An 18414-nucleotide genomic window follows, 5' to 3' on the forward strand; every position below is an offset into this window, starting at 1 on the left:
CTTATTCCTACGAAAATTTGACTTACGCTAGGAGGGACGATATTGAGGTAAAGGCCTCGGGATCGGCCCGACCGTTTCATTTTCGCAAACTTTTCTACTCTTCGCACTTTCGCGTGCCTATAAGTTTAAGTAAGTAGTGAATTTCAGCATATATCAACGGTAATTGGCAAAACCAACTAGTGGATTAGGAAGTACTTCCTAATTCGTCTATTCGAAGATTATTATCTCGTTGCGAATAAAAGAATTTTGATTACTCCTCCTCGTTGAAAGAACGTGGCATGAATTTTAAAAACATCATCGGGGTCGTCGATTACCTCCCGCCGATACCCTATCATATAGTTAAATGCATATATATACCTTATCGTTACGTTGTATGTGCAGAAATGATTTTTATACCCTCGACTTACTGCTTCGATGTAAAGATAATGAACCGATTAATGCTAATTGATGCTTTGACAATTATCATTAATCGATTAGATTGCAGCTAAATGCTGTGCCTTCGATGTTTTGAGTGCAATGAAACTTCTGTGTAACGATTTCTTGAAATTTTTAATGCAAATTGAATGAAAGAAATGATGTGGATGGATTCTACGTAAATGTAATTATTACAGTGATAAAACATTTTCATCATTCAACGAATTATCCAATTAATTGTAAATACTCATATATGACAGTATATAATTATAAATATACAATTATTTGAGAGAAATTTTTTTTTTTTGTTTTTTTTTTTTTAATATATATTTATATATTAATTGTAGATAGTCTTATAAGCTTATAAAATGACATTATAAGAATGATCAGAATGAGAAAAATTTATTTACATTTGATTACAATTAAAAATAACGGTTAATTTATGTTTCTCTTGTTTTCACGACAATTGCACAAGTTTTTAAAGGACTTTATCAATTATCAGAGAAAAGCATTTAAATTAATGCACTTGTAACAATAACTAGTCTACAAATTTCGCAGAATGTAAAAGTATTTTGACGATTAGTCAAAAATCAGTTATTAAATTTTGTAATGGAAAATGAACATTTTTTTGTGACCGACCAATTTATTGTAAGCGCGATTTGTTCAACGATTCGAACGGCATAAATTATAAAACACCAACACGATTATTAGCTATTGAATTTTAATCAAAAGCCGTAGACATTAACAGAAATTATTATAATGCTCGCTGATAGAAAACAAAACAAAAAAAAAATATATATATATATATATATATATTTGTTTTCTTTTCTTCTTTTTATAATTTTGTATTTATTAATGAAAATAATAATCGATTCATCTTAAAAATATTAGTAGTTTGTCCACGAATATCTTAAATAATGCAGCTTTGCATAAAATGTCAATTTGATTGTATTAATATTTGTATTTTAATGTTTTTAAGGCCGCGGGCTTTTTTCAATTTATCTCTAAGAAATATCATGTATGCGCCTAAATTCATCAGCATGCAAATTTATGTTTCCATAGATCTTATCTTCTCGGTGCAACTTCTCTACGAAATAAATCGACAAAAAAAAAAAAAGAAGAAGAAAAAAGAAAATGCGATATTCACTGCCTGCGGTTTTTCAACTATATGCGTGGCTATATTATACACTGCGCACACATGAAGCAATAATTTGAAATGAAAATACCAAAATATCGTATGTTGTAAGATCTATTTATCTTCTTTTTCATGACGATGAAAATAATGCTGACGACCAGTAGTACAAAAGAAAAAAGAAAGAAAAAGAAATACAAATTTAGAGAGCGCGGAATGGCCTTGTCGGATATTAAATTTTGCGCAATTTAAAGAAAAGCGTGAAACCGACGCTGCCAATACGTTTAGATAAACAATTGTATTTTTACTTTGAAATTTCTTTTGTAATCGTGTTCTGTCGCTCTCTAGAAATCGCTACTTGTTGCGATTTCGTATAAATATAACGATATATCATTATTAAGTTTTAATGAAATATATTTTTAATATGTATAGTTGAGAGGTCTGCCCATTAAATTTCTTAACTGCTTACGCAAAACTTGTTTAACCGTGGCGCGTTTGAAAAAATTAATCCTTTAAGTCTCGGTAATTGAAAGGAATTTTGAACATTCAACAACGAAAAATAAGACGAGGAGGACTCTTACTTACATTATCATCATAACGTTTCCTTTATTTTCTCAATAATTTTGTCAATGCAGTCACAATTATTACATAGATTCGAGCTTAAAGGATTAAGACGTTTCATTCACAGAAGCGTTATTCAAGAAAATGGAAACAATTCAAGTTTTTCAGCATGTTTCATCGATATCAGAGAGCCTACAGCTTATATATTTATATATATATATATATATATATATATATATTGTATTGATAATTTTTTGTAATAAATATAAAATAAATAAAAACAAAACAAAACAAAAAACTTCAGTCTCTATCAGAGTATCAATTTTTCATACTGAAAAACTCGAATTTTAGTTTTTAATGTACTTTTCAACAGCGCCAACTCGTAATAGAGTTTTCGAACTGGCAGATAATGAAAAACTCTGTATCAGAGTGTCATTCATATTTATTTATGCAAAAATTTAACGTGTATTTCATAAAAACAATCGGTTAAAGAAAGCAATCGTCGTTCTTATTTCACTGTCATATTTCTCTGAAACGAAAAAGGCAAAGTATTTCAGTTCGGAGAGTATCATCGCGATATTGACTAAAAAAAAAATTCCCTTAATCTTTATTCTTTTTTCTTTTCTTTTTAATTTATATGCTTGACGCGCCTCATTATTGTAAATATCATATAAATCGCCCATTCAATCTTTGTAAATTATATTTGTGAAATGCGACTGTCTCCAAATAATTTAATATAGCCATTTTTCACTCTCCAGGATATGTTGACATTTTCTGTTGTCGAGTATTTTCATTTTAACTGACAAAATAATTTACAATAAATAACAATCAAAAAGGAATTAATTTTTTGCTTCTTTTCAATATTATTGTTACAGTTAAAATTTACAAATTAAAACGTTTCTATGTAAAACGATCGATCGAGAAAAAAAAGTATTTTTATTCTTAAGTGGTAAAAGAAATTATTAGAATAAACGTAAATAAAATAGGACGAAAAATTCAATGATTATTGAATTAGTAAAGCAGTTTTCGTAAATTTTTACTTTATTCAAAGCTAATGCTATTTACTTGCTTTGAACGAGTGTCTTTGTTTTTACAATAAATAAATGACAAAATAAAATAAAATAAAATATTTTTATACGCCTTGAGTGTGTATAAAAAAAATATAAATAAATAAAAAAAAAAAGAAAAATTGTATTACGACTGGTTACACAGTGTTACATGAATATTCTTAATTAAAAGTATATGTTTGCTGCTACATTATTTTGCTCTCGCATTAGTATATATGTACGAATACGCAAGTATAATTAATAATCTTACAAGATATATATATATATATAAATCGCGGAGCCTGTACAATACATTCAAGTTTTAACGCAATACATGTCAAATACTACGCCTACATATTGTTTACTTCATTTTTTAAAAAGATTTTTACGCCATATTAAATAAAAGCTTTCAAAAATTCTACATTGCCTGACATACGTCATTGTTTTTTTTTTTTGCTTTTTTGTCTTGTTTTGTTTTTTTTTTTGTTTTTTTTTTTTTTTTTTTTTTTTTTTTTTTTTTATATATATATATAAAAGTCGCATCAGTCACTGAATGATGAATTAGTAAAATGAATTCTTTTATTGTTTCTGTTATCTTTACGATAGTAAAGATCAACAAAGTAAAATTTCTATTCCCCAAGTCTTTATACATATTACGTGAACGTGTCCTACTTTGCCGACACACTATCTTTAAGCTTTTTGCAGTTATTATACAACATTGCAACGACTTTGTATAATCAATGTATAATGTAAAATAAATTGAATGTAAGTACACGTATTAAAAGGATTATTGTCTTCGTAAAGCCAATATAGATATACAATTACCGAAAACTTGACAATTGTCACAAATAATTATTACACATATTCAAAAGTCGCACGCGTACAAAAAATAAAATTTTTCATGTCACATCATTCAGTCGATAATATTAATAAATTTATACTCATGCATAATTGAACTTTAACGGCTTGATTGGTGAGTTAACGCACAACAAAATCCGCATGACAAGACTCCGAAATTCCTTCGGAGGTGAACCTTGCTATGTATTGTCAGTCTATTTGTTGCACATATGTATATGCTACGCACGGTAAAAAAAAAAAAGAAAAAAAAAACGTGTAATTTTCATTGAAGATATGATAAGAGGTCGATAGTCATTGCATATTAACAATCCTTAATGTAGAACTCAAATGTGTTTAGTTAATTTACTAATGGACAATTGAGTAAAAAGAAAAATGAAAAGTAAATAAAAAAGTAAAATGAAAAGTGCAAAAATAAGTTTCACTTATTTCAAATTATAATGTAAATAATTTTCCAACAAGGCTCTTGTTGCTTATTACGATAAAAAATTATCTCTCTATAATTTCCATTTTCTTTCATATCGTACTTCATTACCTCATCGATTACAATTTCTTTTTATCTCTTCAATAAAAACAATAACTAGTTGTATCAACATTACTACAACACTGGACTACTAAAACACTACCATTTTACAATTATTTATTATGAGCTATTCATTATTATTATTATTATTATTATTATTATTATTATTATTATTATTATTATTATAATTTATTTTTTTTTTTATTTATTTTTTTTTTATTATTATTATTATCATCATCATTGTTTTTAAGATACGAAAATTTCTTATAATGTAAGATATATATTTATTAAAATAATATTTTGTTGGCCGTGTAGTAAATAATGTATCGTTATGGGTTCGACTACATCCACTATAAGCATGGATAAAATTATTTCGCATCTGTCAAATTGACTTCTAAATAACTCGAGCTGTCAAACCGACTTGTCTTGTATATCTCGTACAATTACATAAAAATCAATTATTTAGTGTAAGGCTCGTAAAAAATACTTGGATAATTTAGTAATCTAATACTCATACACATCGTTAATACTAAAAACAATTTCTACCAAATTTTTAATCAATTAGAAATCAAGGGAGAATTTTCATAAATTAATATATCATTTCAACATAAACGAGAGTACAACTTTTTCCCGGCGAACAACAATTCGTAATCGATAAAAATCGAAGGAATATTAAGCCAATCGAAAATAAAACGCCAATAGTTTATGCATTACCTAGTCGGTAATGTAGGTCACAATCAAGCGAGCATTCGGAACAAAAAGAGTAATGAGAAAAATCTAAAATTAAATAATAATAATAATAATGACGATGATGATGACGATGATGACGATTATGACGATTATGACGTAGAGGTTGATGATGATGATGATGATGATGATGATGATGATGATGATGATGATGGCTAACGGTCACACCACACGCAGTAGTAGTACAGAGATGAAAACGAGATGCACGAATTTACACTCGTAAGATCTCGGCGGCTTTGTTATAACAAATAGCTATCCAATCCGGCTGAGTAGCGCCCCATTGAATCTGATTAACCTCACCCTCGGCAGCGGTGTAGGCAAGTATCGGGTCCTCGATGGCTCTCGGCATCTGCTGGATGTCCCAAATAAGGGCCTGATGATCGTCACCGGCGGTGCAGATATGACACGATGAATGAGGCGCCCACGCAATTCCATTTACACTCGCCCTGCAGATAATAAATAAGACATCCACTATCGTTAACGTTAGTCGGTGCCTACCACAAGAATTTTAATTAAATCTGACATTGCCCACGACGACTCTTATCCTAAACCGTCGTTAATTATTATTCACGCTGAGCCTTAATTTTACCGACCATGTATTTAACGATAAACGAATAATACACAAATATCGATGATAAACATTAATTTCCCAAGCCACTAACGGGCAAGCATAGTACATTTATAATCTAAAGGACATCGTTAGTTAATCGAGTCATTCGTAAATAATTATCTAGGATCGCTTCGAAAATTTACCAATCCTCAAGAAACTTTCGTGCACCCTCGTCACTCTCACCTATGATTGTTCAATCTAGCAACAGGTGTACACGGCACTCTCACATCCAGGATAATGACTTCGCAGGCGTCCATGGCCACGGTTGCCAAATAGTTGGGGTCCTGCTTGTTCCAAGCTAACCTCAACAAGGGCGTGTGTTGTGGGTCTTCGTAGATGATGGTCGAGTGCTCGAGATGCCGAAGATCGAACATGCGCACCGAACCGTCCGCCCCTACCGAAGCAAACATGTCCCTACCTCCTCCAGCTCTACTGAATGCGATGTCGTAGACCTCCTTGTCATGAGCTATGAGCTGAATTCATAAGATAAAAGTAACTTCGTTATTTGATGAATTGGCGAACTGGACGGGCCAAACTTAATTAACTATTTTGGCTATTTTACCATAATTATAACGACCATTCGTTGAATTAACTGGATGTAATGTGGTTGGAATGAATTGGTAATGCAGCGTTTTATAATGTGAATTTAAATAACATTTTACAATTAAACTTAAGTACTGGTTATTGGAAATTGGCGGATCCTATGGCAAATACAATACCGTAACAAAAGAAATTTTTCAAAACATTTTATTACCTTGCCTCTGTATATTACTTTACAATCAATTTTACAAATAAAAGAGTAAGTTTTAGTTTTATGTTGAAGCCTGAAAATTACTCACTCCATTTTATCCAACGTTATTTACATTAAAAACATTTAATGTTTAAAGGATTTTGTTAGCACGCTGTGTATATAATGTCACGCAAAACTAATTACATAATATATAAAATATATGAGGTAACGTTAATATACGATTTGCATGCAAGTATGATCAAAGGCCAAATCGACGAGTGAATAGACAACAACAATAGTGATTACGTAAGAATGCGATAATACTCAATGTACAAATAATACTAATCGAAACGGTGTATAACTTTATTTGTATATATAAAATTGTCACCTGCGTTTTTACATGTCCTGTCACTAAATTTACCCGACCCATGACTTGGCCAGTTTCTAGACCCCAAATTGTGCATGTGGTATCGATACTAGATGTACCGATAAGATTTGGGTCGACTTCGTTCCAATCAAAGGAGGTTAGAGGTGCGCAAAAATCCGAATTTTTATTATTGTTTAAAACACACTCCATTCGAGTTTCTGGCTCGCTCGCTCGCCACACTCTAAGATAATCACCCGATGTGGCTAACAAATCTGGAAATAATCCTACAAGAAAAAGTTTTTGCATATTATTTCGAATGATTACATAATGTTTATAATACCCTACACAATGAAAATATTTATTAGACAAAATTTTGACGTTTTAATTATAGAAAATGAGAAATTTTACAATATAATACAATTAAATGTACTTTGTATGCATGAAATTGTTATTATATTAATATAATAAGTATAATTGGATAATTATTGAGATATTACCTAAATTGCATCTATGAACATAGATTTATGAGAAATAATTTCATTTAAATTAATAATGAATTTTATATCAATTTCTATCCTTGCTTAGTAGATTATTCCATTAAATTACCTTCATTATATAACGTACATCTTACTTTATAATTTTATTCTTTTCATGCAAAGATCCACGCTACTTTCACAATTCGTATGAAATTATATTTCATTCAAAATCAAGTCATTGCTATCGCTTGAAATGAATTTGCATGAATCGAACTGGATAACTCTATATTACTTTTAAATATACCTTTACTATCTGGAATCCACATTATTTTAGTCGTTGGATATGGATGATCAAAAGTACTCTTAGCTATAAATTCAGACGTTTCTTCGTCGAGCGAAACTATCTGTACTTTGTTATTATACTCCTCGACAAAACTTCCCAAAGCAAGTCGAAACCTTTTGTCAGGCCTTACCGACCAATTCATACTGTAAAGAGGCCATGGGGCCTCGTATTTGTAAATTTCTTTCCTCTTTGGAGGTCCACTGTGAAGAGCCATGACTCTGTACGAAAATAGCCGATTATTAGCATTAAAAGTGAGTGAAAATATCAATAGGAAGAGAAATTAAAAATTCATCGGTAAATTATGTCGAATACTTACGGATTAAAGTAATTTAATTATCAAGTGTTGAAGCATAAAATTTAGATTGACCCCATATATACATCAATACCTAACCTAAGATATTAAGAGAAGAAAGCACATATGCTTTGAAGTCGCAAACATAGTTACGAAAGTATTCCTTTATTGACTTCATCGACTTATTTTTCTTATTTCTTTAATTAAAGAAATTTTCAACTATTTTCAATTTTTAAACAATGCAACTATGCACTATTCCCAAAAAAAAAAATAACGAAGCCGACTCGATAAAAAAAAAGCGCCCCCCTCTACGACGCAATTATTGGAACTATTTAGCCTGTGTATATACATATATATATATATACATATGCATATATATATATATATATATATAAATGCATGTGTGAGGATTATATAAATTATATAAATTATTACATATAGTAAAATTGCAACACATTCGCTATTTGGCATGATTAATTAATCATGTTAGGCTGATTAGTTATAAAATTTAACATTTATATCGATAAATGCAAGCAACAAAAACGAAAACAAGGACATTGCGTTGTTATACGTGCGCATTTCTCTTTACTCTTTTCATTAAATTTCAATGACAATATACGATACCTAATTATAACAATAATGTGTAATAAAATGTAGTTGAAAATGTAGAACTACGTTGTTTTTTTTTTTTTTTTTTTTTTTTATATATTTGACCAAATAATCATTAGATCTGCCATTTTTTAATAAATAAATACTTCCAGTCTATCGTAGGCCTTACATTCTTTGACGAATTATTAAAAAATTTCTACTTCTATTCGCTAAAATAACATTACATTAATTATAGCTGTTTTTATATATTCGCTATTTATATATATACCGAATGATATAAAATAAGCACTCGGTCATTGATATGAGACTTACCTGAAAAACCATTGGAAACTTTTTATTTTTTTATTATTAAAAAATTATTACTTTGTTTTACCAAGAGAATAATTTATCATTTACTCGTCATTTTTTTTCTTTTTTTCAACAACTTTTATCATTAACTTCAAACGCTTTCGTACTATTTTTCATACTAATTCTTTATTTGGAAAACAATGTTTCACATTCTCTTATAATTTTATGGATCTTTTTTCAAATTAATTATCGGCCACTAAATGAACAAACGCATTTAATTTAATGGGCACGAATAAAAATTTGAAGATTTCTTTCTAATTGACAAGCGTCAAACAGTATAGAATATTTGCAATTGCGTAAATTGTATAAATTTTAAATTCAAATTATCAGTGAAAATCATATATATATATATATATATATATATATATATTAACATACTTAATTTTTTCTATGAAAACTTTTTTATGAAATTTTTTTTTTATGAAAACACAAATAATAAAAATGTTCTTTGTATTTAAATGATCGTTACATTGTACAACTGTAACGATAAATTATTAACTACCTATTTACACTTACGTAAAAGTTATCAAATTTAACGTTGCACGTGCGATTGAATTTATGAATATAACGCTTATGTTATATAAACCCTATTATTAATCGCTGAATTAATTCACGAACTAAAATTTATACAAGTTTATATAAATTTCGTTCGACGCTGTAGCATATTGTTATCGTTACTATTATTATTATTATTTTCTTCCTCTTATTTTTTCATACAAACTAAAAGAATATAAACGATAAATAATCAACTTGAATGCAAAAATCTTAGACATCTTGTATCTGAAATACAGAAATGTATTGTAATTGCGATAGTCAATTATTGTTTTTTTTTGTTTGTTTGTTTGTTTGTTTGTTTTTGTTTGTTTTTTTTTTATAAAATTTCAGTCGTACGCTTGAGAGAGAAAGGCTTCCCCAAATGTCTGAAAGACAATGCTGCACAGTGCCGCTAACTAGCTAATTCTCGGCCAACATCGACGATTTATAAGCTATTCAGCTTTTGAGCAACGGCTTTTATGCAAAAGAGCAGCGACCTTGAGAACCCCGTGAAATCCATCCGGTCGTTAGACTAGAAAAGATTTTCACTTCTTTCTAAATTGCGCGAAGCTCCCTCGCGTCACAAAGGCCTATTCACAATAAACTCTACAATGCCTACGACCCGCGTCGATACTTCGTTTTAAATGTTTGCGAGGCGAGAGCACGAATCCTTGAATAACCATCGCCCGTATCTCATATCTCGTATCCTATGAATCAATCGATCCTGCTACCCGTATTCGGCATAATAACGATAAAAATAGCAATAAAAATTGTATTTTTCGATAGATTCGAGTCAAATTTATTAACATCAACTACTACTACTACTACTACTACTACTACTACTACTACTACTACTACTACTACTACTACTACTACTACTACTACTACTACTACTACTACTACTACTACTACTACTACTACTACTACTACTACTACTACTACTACTACTACTACTACTACTACTACTACTACTACTACTACTACTACTACTACTACTACTACTACTACTACTACTACTACTACTACTACTACTACTACTACTACTACTACTACTACTACTACTACTACTACTACTACTACTACTACTACTACTACTACTACTACTACTACTACTACTACTACTACTACTACTACTACTACTACTACTACTACTACTACTACTACTACTACTACTACTACTACTACTACTACTACTACTACTACTACTACTACTACTACTACTACTACTACTACTACTACTACTACTACTACTACTACTACTACTACTACTACTACTACTACTACTACTACTACTACTACTACTACTACTACTACTACTACTACTACTACTACTACTACTACTACTACTACTACTACTACTACTACTACTACTACTACTACTACTACTACTACTACTACTACTACTACTACTACTACTACTACTACTACTACTACTACTACTACTACTACTACTACTACTACTACTACTACTACTACTACTACTACTACTACTACTACTACTACTACTACTACTACTACTACTACTACTACTACTACTACTACTACTACTACTACTACTACTACTACTACTACTACTACTACTACTACTACTACTACTACTACTACTATTACTACTATACTACTGGATACGATTCATTTTCTAGCCGTTTGATTTGAGATTCGGCTGGCAATAACAATAGCGTAAAGATGCGCTCGAGCCTTTATTTCTTGCTTCCGTCACTTCAATTTTACCGATACCAAGGCTACGACACTCCGACAAATACTATTTCATCGAAACAATGACCATACGATCGAACTATTATATTATTTATTAGGATAAAAGCACTCCATGGTTGCTTGCTCGGTCGCCAGCCTTAATTAGGAAAAACTTTATTATTTTTTTACTCATTCAGTAGATAAATCATATTGATCACGATAATATAAATATAAATTCTAATTTTACAAAAAGATAAAACTATTGTCGTATGAATTTTGATGGTCAGGCTTGAAATGTATTTTCATCTTTTTTGGATTTTTCTTCACCTTTATTGTTGTTTCTTCCAACTTAATCAGTAAATTTATTCACTTCGATTTCCATTAATCAAGTTAATCAAGTGACCAATGAGACTTAGTGTGAAATTATAATCTTAATGAGGAATCGAATTTCTTCTTGTATCTCGTGAAATATTTGCCTAGCTATCACATTTTATTCACTGCACTCGACCTTAACTCGCGAGTTTTCCAACGGCGTTTTTAACTTCGAAGAACGTTGATGTTAGAAAAGCCAATAAGTGTTTGAAAGATTTATTTATTACGATTAACGCCATTGGTAATTAATTATTAACGTTTATTGAATGATCAAAAAAAAAAAAAATAAATAAATAAATAAAAAAATAAATAAATAAATAAAAAAATAAATAAATAAATAAAAAAATAAATAAATAAATAAATAAATAAATAAATAAAAAAAATTCACTGCTCTTTGAATTACATGATTGGCGTCATCGATGTATTTTAATTTACGAATAACGCTAAACAACAAATAAATATTAAATATGTGCTTTTCGATTAATACATCAGAAGTATGTAAAATTTCGAATAAAAGAAATGAAAAACAAAAATAATAAGAAAAAAATATTTAAAAAAATTTTAAAAAAGAGAGAAAAGAATGGTAATTTTCAAAAATACTTTTAATTAGGTGGAATTTGGAAAAAGCTCGTTGTTGCGCAAACATTACAAATTCTTCCTCCTTTCATTTAGATAAAATATTTTCCAGCGTTTCACACAAGACATTAAAGTGAAATCCATCTCTTCTTACAGCCATTGCGCAAATACAAGCAAATGAGATAATTTGCTGTATCCCGCGCATTATTTAATTACTCCAAGCTCGCTTGGATAATCATGGTAATTCAATATTTTCAGTACAATTAATTCCGCAAATTGAATACGATAAGTCAGAGACGACGAAATTAAAAGCCAACCAAAGCATTTTATGCCGTATCTTTAGCATTTCATAAGGTGATACGTTTATTTTGAAATAGAGCGATAAAAAAATATTTTCCACAATGTTATCAACGCGAGCGTTGCGAACGTTTTATTAAATATTTAAACTTATACGGCACAGGACGCAACACTCTTACGCAAACAATCGTGATAAATGCTGTAACGATATTTTAGCAATGTTCATCTCTATCGAAGTACGAATAATCAATGTAGATTGGCAAATGGTGAGCAACAGGTAGGACACGACGAATAGGGAAATAAGTTCAATTGGAACATAAGGATGTTTCTTTCGGTGTTTGGGGGGTGGGGGGGGGGGGGGGATTAATGAGCTGCTCCGATTTGTCATCGTCACGTGTCTTGGGACACTTGCCAGTGTGTGCTAATGCGAACGCTAAATAAATATTAACCTCATACGCGATATAAGAGATTATATTAAATAACGCAATGATGTATCTCGTTTAGATGGCAAAATAATAAAAAGCGCTCGAATTGCCCGACGATTTATTAGTTATTTAAAACGATTTAACACGTGATTGAGCTGTAAGTGGCTTGCATTAATCGGATAATGAAGCAACTAATCACATATATACATATATATATATATATATATATATATATATATATAGGAAATTTTTCTTTTTATTTACTCGTATTTTATATTATTAGAGAATGAGTATTATTCCCATATGAATGTGAAACAATATATGGGGACTGATGAAAACTTGACAGTTTAGAAATCATTCGTAACTTTACCTCCTAAATCTATCTATCATTCCAAGATGATCTCTCGATTTATTAAAAGATATTCTCGGGATCGATCGTACGTGAATAAATCATCGCGAATTGTCGCGTAAATCGCTAGATGGCAACTAGTATTCCCTCTGCAAACGTTACTACTACCTTTTCATTTTCCTCGCCATACCTTCCCTACTAATCGCATTTAACGGGAAAAAAGTGACCGGTCAAATACCATCTTCCCCCCCCCCCCGCCCACCCACTCATAAAAAATCCGTAACTATTCTCCCTTATTATGGAAAGAGTAATTCTCCTCCTCCTCCACCTCCTCCTCCTCCTCCTTCTCCTCCTCCTCTAATCTACAATTTAAGCAATGTTAAAACAATGAACCAATTCTCATCACGTCATCATAGCGCGAATGAAAGTCGCGCCTTGGCCTCGTGCTCCTGTCTACGCAGCCATAGCGTCCGTACACAGCTACGTAGGCGCCGACGGTTATATGACGCGTCATTCAGCGTCACGCGATTTGGCGCGTGAAAGAGCCGCCAAAATGTCGTTGTCGTGACCGCAAGTAGAAAAGCTCGACCAGCGGCCAGGCAAAGCTCGACCGCGCGCATACGAATTCGGCCGCAAAACCGTCGGTCCCCGTATCGCCAGGCCACCCCCCCCTCCCGCTCACACCCCCACACACTCGCTCTCTCGTCCCCTCCAGCTCATCCCGCCCGTCGTCAACCGGGATAGCGCCGCGCTTCCCACGCAACCCCGAGGCCGGCCAACGGCCAAACAGCCGGGTCGATCCCGCTCCTCCGAGTTACTTTTGGCGGCAAACCGTATGTTCGCCATTGGCTGGCCGCCGCTTCGACGAGGACAACTCGCATCAGCTGTTCGGCCCAGACAATAGAGAGGGGCGAGCGGCAACGAGTATACCATATGGCAACAACTTCTTCCTCCGTTCCGAGTCTCTCACTTCGCTCGCCAACTCGCCCCGAGGCTCGCCAACCTTCTTCCGCCCACGTGTTCCTCGTCTTGGCTCCCCTCCACTCACGGGACGATTAACCTCGACGATCGTTGGAGCAATCGCCGGATCAATCGCCGGAGCAATCGCCGGAGCAAGAGCGCATAGGTTCGTCCAAAAATCATGGCACTGAAGATATCGACAAAGGAGAACGTGTTACGACAGAGCCTCGAGGCCGTCTCCCTCAAGAGCAATAACGTAAGTTTCTTAATCTACGTCCTCCGCTCGACTACTCCGCCGACTCTTTTGCTTTATGAACGCGATGCGATTATTAATTACGCGCCCTCGTCCTCGTCGTCCAGCTCATTCGGCCGTCCTTTTAGTACTTAATAACCACCAATCCAACCCCGAAAATTGTCCCCTAAAATATTCATTCAAACTATGCAGATTTTGAATTAACATATATGTCAAATTAACTGTCCTCTCTCTCTCTCTCACACACACACACTCCCTCCCTCCCTCCCTCCCTCCCAATCCCTCAGCAACAGTCTCACGAAAGATGTTTGTTCTTTTAATATTTACTCGTTTTGAATTATTTATTGCACCTTGTACTTTCTTTCTAGCGTTTATATTGTCCTGCTATTTTGCCTTTTTCTTCTTCTTCTTCTTTTACTTTTAACCAGCCTTCGTCGAATTATCGTTTGCAATTATAATTCTATCCAAAAGAGCCAACAGCGTCATTCGCGAGCGACTAAAAATATAAAAAATCCAATAGCTTTTGGCCATCGTGGTAATACGTGCCCTCGCTGCTCCTCCTCCTCCTCCTCATCCTCCTCCACCCACCCCCTCCCCAATTATTTACATTCGATAAAAGCCATTAATTAATTGATTAGTCGAACGCTGCTGGCCGATTACCGTGTAAGAGACAAAAAATTGGGAAACGATCCTCGCCGCCCAAAGTAATAATACCATCCAATAAATTCTTGCGGCGACATTGTGGCATCTTGGGCTTTCGCGCGCAACAGCCCGCCTAAATGATAAAAAGCGCGGGAAACGCTTTTAGCCGCTTCGAATGGTGATTGGGATGTGTGCGTAGTTGCATCGCTGCGACGCTCGGATGTTTGATTGTATGAGAAGACTTAAGGTATTTCGCGATAACGAATGCGTTTGTCAAGCGATCCTTTAGCCATTTATTTAGCCTTTAGGATACTTTTCATTGAAAATAGAGCGCGAGCGAGTCCTGTAAGCAGCGAAACACGACATTTGACTTATAAATGTGGCATTTTTTAGTATACCGATGGGGACGTTTGTGGCTTTTAGGTTCATTATAAAGCATCGAGCATTTCTCGAGCGTTGCATTGTGTTGCAAGTTTTAAGCAACTGTCGTCGTGCTGCTTTAAATTAAATTAATTCAGCAATAAGTAAGGAGAAATGGCTGCGTGACCGCTGATAAATTTAATTACGATTAACAACGATATAACAAGCATAATAGGCTAAAATCGCTATTTAAAATATGCTTTACCGAGGCGACCATATATATATATATATATATATATATATATATATTTCTTCCAATAGCATTTTTCGATCCTTTTCTTTTTGGAAAGAAATATTAATTAACGTATTGCATCGTTTTCCTTTGCCAATGACTGTTTTCTCATGTTCGATGAGAATCGCAAAATTATCCGATTACAGCCCTCTCCGGTATTATTATTATTATTATTATTATTATTATTATTATTTCATTATTAGCAAATTTTTGTCTTGCAGGAAATTTTCAATGTACAATGGCAACGGTGAAAAAAAAAAAAGAAAAAAAAAAAAAGAAAAGAAGGTATTTAACGTTAAAATGTTAACGTTAAACGCCTTTGCATTGCAATATAAGCACAATACGAATCAGCATTTTCATAACGAAATAAATGTAACATCTAATCCACGTGGTTAAACAAGGTTTGTTGTGTAGACATTCGTAAAGTAGTCGAATTATTGTTTACAATTATTAATTTAAAAGAAATTTGTCCTCCCCCGGCTTGATCAAATTGATTAAACATTCTGAGCGGAAAATACGTTCGAACATGAAACAATAACTTTGTGAAAACTTATGAATTATTTATGTTAACCAACTTGCCGGCCGGATCGCAACACGTCTATTGGGGGAAAAAGAAAAAAATAATAAAAACAGAGACAGAGAGAGAGAGAGAGAGAGAGAGAGAGAGAGAGAAAAAAAAAAAAAAGTCGCGGTTGAAATGAAAGTAATACAAGCAGTAGTTATGGTAATATTAAGAATGGATAAAATTCATTAAATAGGTGGCTCTTTTTCTTAAAATGCTTGTGCATGTTTTGCACATTGACACGATTAAAGGATAGTTGCTACAAATTTTTATTCGTTTGCACAAAAAAAAAACAAATTCAATTACGCTTGCTAAATAAAGCCAATATCTTCCCTCTAGAGATAAAGATGTATTATTATTTATTTTTTAGTTAAGACTTGGTGATAACAAAGTTTATAAAATAAGGGATTGTTTTCGAGTTAAAATTTCTGGTGTCTTGTTATAGGAATGAGAATGTATAAGCAATTGTATCTGCCAATGAATGTTCTGGTTTGCATAAACAAGTTTATCGTTAAGCCCGTAATATGAGAACAGTGAGCTTAGTAAAATATCATTTTGATAGATTTAACAAGGAAGAGCGATGACTATTCTAAAATTAACTATTATCGTAGAGAGCATCTTAAAATGACAAACCGTGCATGTACAGTGAGTATTTACAATAGACTTAGCGAAAGGAACGAGCGTTGGATGCTTTCGTCCAGCCAGTAAATTAAAAAGCTGTAAGGTTAACTAACCATTCTTTTATAAGGTTAACTTACAATAGAAATCAAAGTCGATTTCGATCTTACAACAATGTGCGAATATAATACTTTTATGTCCAAGTCTAAGTATATATAATTAATTTATATATTTTACTTATTTTCAGTTGTCTCCAAAAAAGCAATACCTAACTCAGACAATTTCTTATCAGAATGGAATGAAACCTACCGTAAGATGGAAACAAATACCAATTATATTAACCAACCGCTCCCATCGTTTACTCCCCTTGTATAAAGTAATGATTACTTGCTTGTAGAACGATACGAGTAAAGCTGCAAAGAAAATTGATTTGAAAGAGAGCCCCTTGACTTTTGATCCCCAATTGGAGCCTCTTTTAAAAGAAAATCCTGGACGTTTTGTGGTCTTTCCAATTCAATGGCCCGATATTTGGCAGATGTACAAAAAGGCGGAGGCATCGTTTTGGACGGTAGAGGAGGTCGATCTCTCCAAAGTAAATGATTCGTGTGACAACGATTAATTTCCATTTCATTTGCATTTCCTTCATACCTGCGTTAAGTGATTTTATGGCTCTTATGGTTCTTTTCTAGGACATATCCGATTGGCAACAATTAAACGAGAAAGAGAAGCATTTTATCTCCCACGTTCTTGCTTTCTTCGCCGCATCCGATGGTATTGTGAATGAGAATCTCGTCGAGCGCTTCAGCCAGGAAGTCCAGATCACAGAGGCTCGATGCTTCTATGGCTTCCAAGTGGCGATGGAAAATGTTCATTCCGAAATGTATTCCCTACTCATCGACACTTACATAACCGAGCCATCCGAAAGGTACATAGACCCACAATATCCATCCCTACACTTTTCTCTTCTCACTTATAATTATTATCCATTTGCAAACTTGCATGCTAATCGAAAGGAATACTCACATTCTAGACAATTCCTATTCAACGCCATCGAAACACTGCCCTGCGTAGCTAAAAAAGCTAATTGGGCTTTGAACTGGATTAACCACGAGAGTGCTACGTTTGCCGAGCGCGTAATTGCCTTTGCTGCGGTCGAGGGAATCTTCTTCAGTGGCAGTTTCGCTGCCATATTCTGGCTGAAAAAGAGAGGACTAATGCCTGGACTGACATTCAGTAATGAACTGATTTCGCGGGACGAAGTAATTATTATTCGTTTCAATGTCTCCTTCCATTCTCTTGGGCGACTGAAACAATTGAATGAATCGATGATAATTCATCTAGCAATGATTTATTAATCGCTATCAATTGATCATTGCAGGGACTACATTGCGACTTTGCGTGCTTGATGTTCAAGCATATTGTTCAA

General features: G+C 33.0%; 2 protein-coding genes across 2 annotated transcripts in view; one reads left to right on the forward strand and one right to left on the reverse strand.

Moving 5' to 3' along the window:
• Positions 1-5386: 5386 nt before the first annotated feature.
• wap (DDB1 and CUL4 associated factor wap) lies at positions 5387-8018 on the reverse strand. The gene is made up of 4 exons (XM_011506802.1): positions 7766-8018; positions 7007-7269; positions 6072-6361; positions 5387-5724 (listed from the first exon to the last, which is right to left on the reverse strand). Exons 1-4 carry the CDS (start codon positions 8016-8018, stop codon positions 5490-5492), a joined length of 1041 nt encoding a protein of 346 aa, XP_011505104.1. The 3' UTR covers positions 5387-5489.
• A 6386-nt stretch (positions 8019-14404) lies between these two features.
• RnrS (ribonucleoside-diphosphate reductase subunit M2) overlaps positions 14405-18414 on the forward strand; it is a 4657-nt gene continuing 647 nt past the window's right edge. The window contains 6 exon segments of the mRNA XM_011506804.1: positions 14405-14517; positions 17236-17298; positions 17386-17580; positions 17678-17913; positions 18019-18247; positions 18367-18413. Coding sequence (XP_011505106.1) covers positions 14443-14517; positions 17236-17298; positions 17386-17580; positions 17678-17913; positions 18019-18247; positions 18367-18413 — 845 coding nt within the window. The 5' untranslated portion in view covers positions 14405-14442.

Source organism: Ceratosolen solmsi, unplaced genomic scaffold (genome assembly GCF_000503995.2).
Source record: "Ceratosolen solmsi marchali unplaced genomic scaffold, CerSol_1.0 scaffold6, whole genome shotgun sequence".
Lineage (NCBI taxonomy): Eukaryota > Metazoa > Arthropoda > Insecta > Hymenoptera > Agaonidae > Ceratosolen > Ceratosolen solmsi.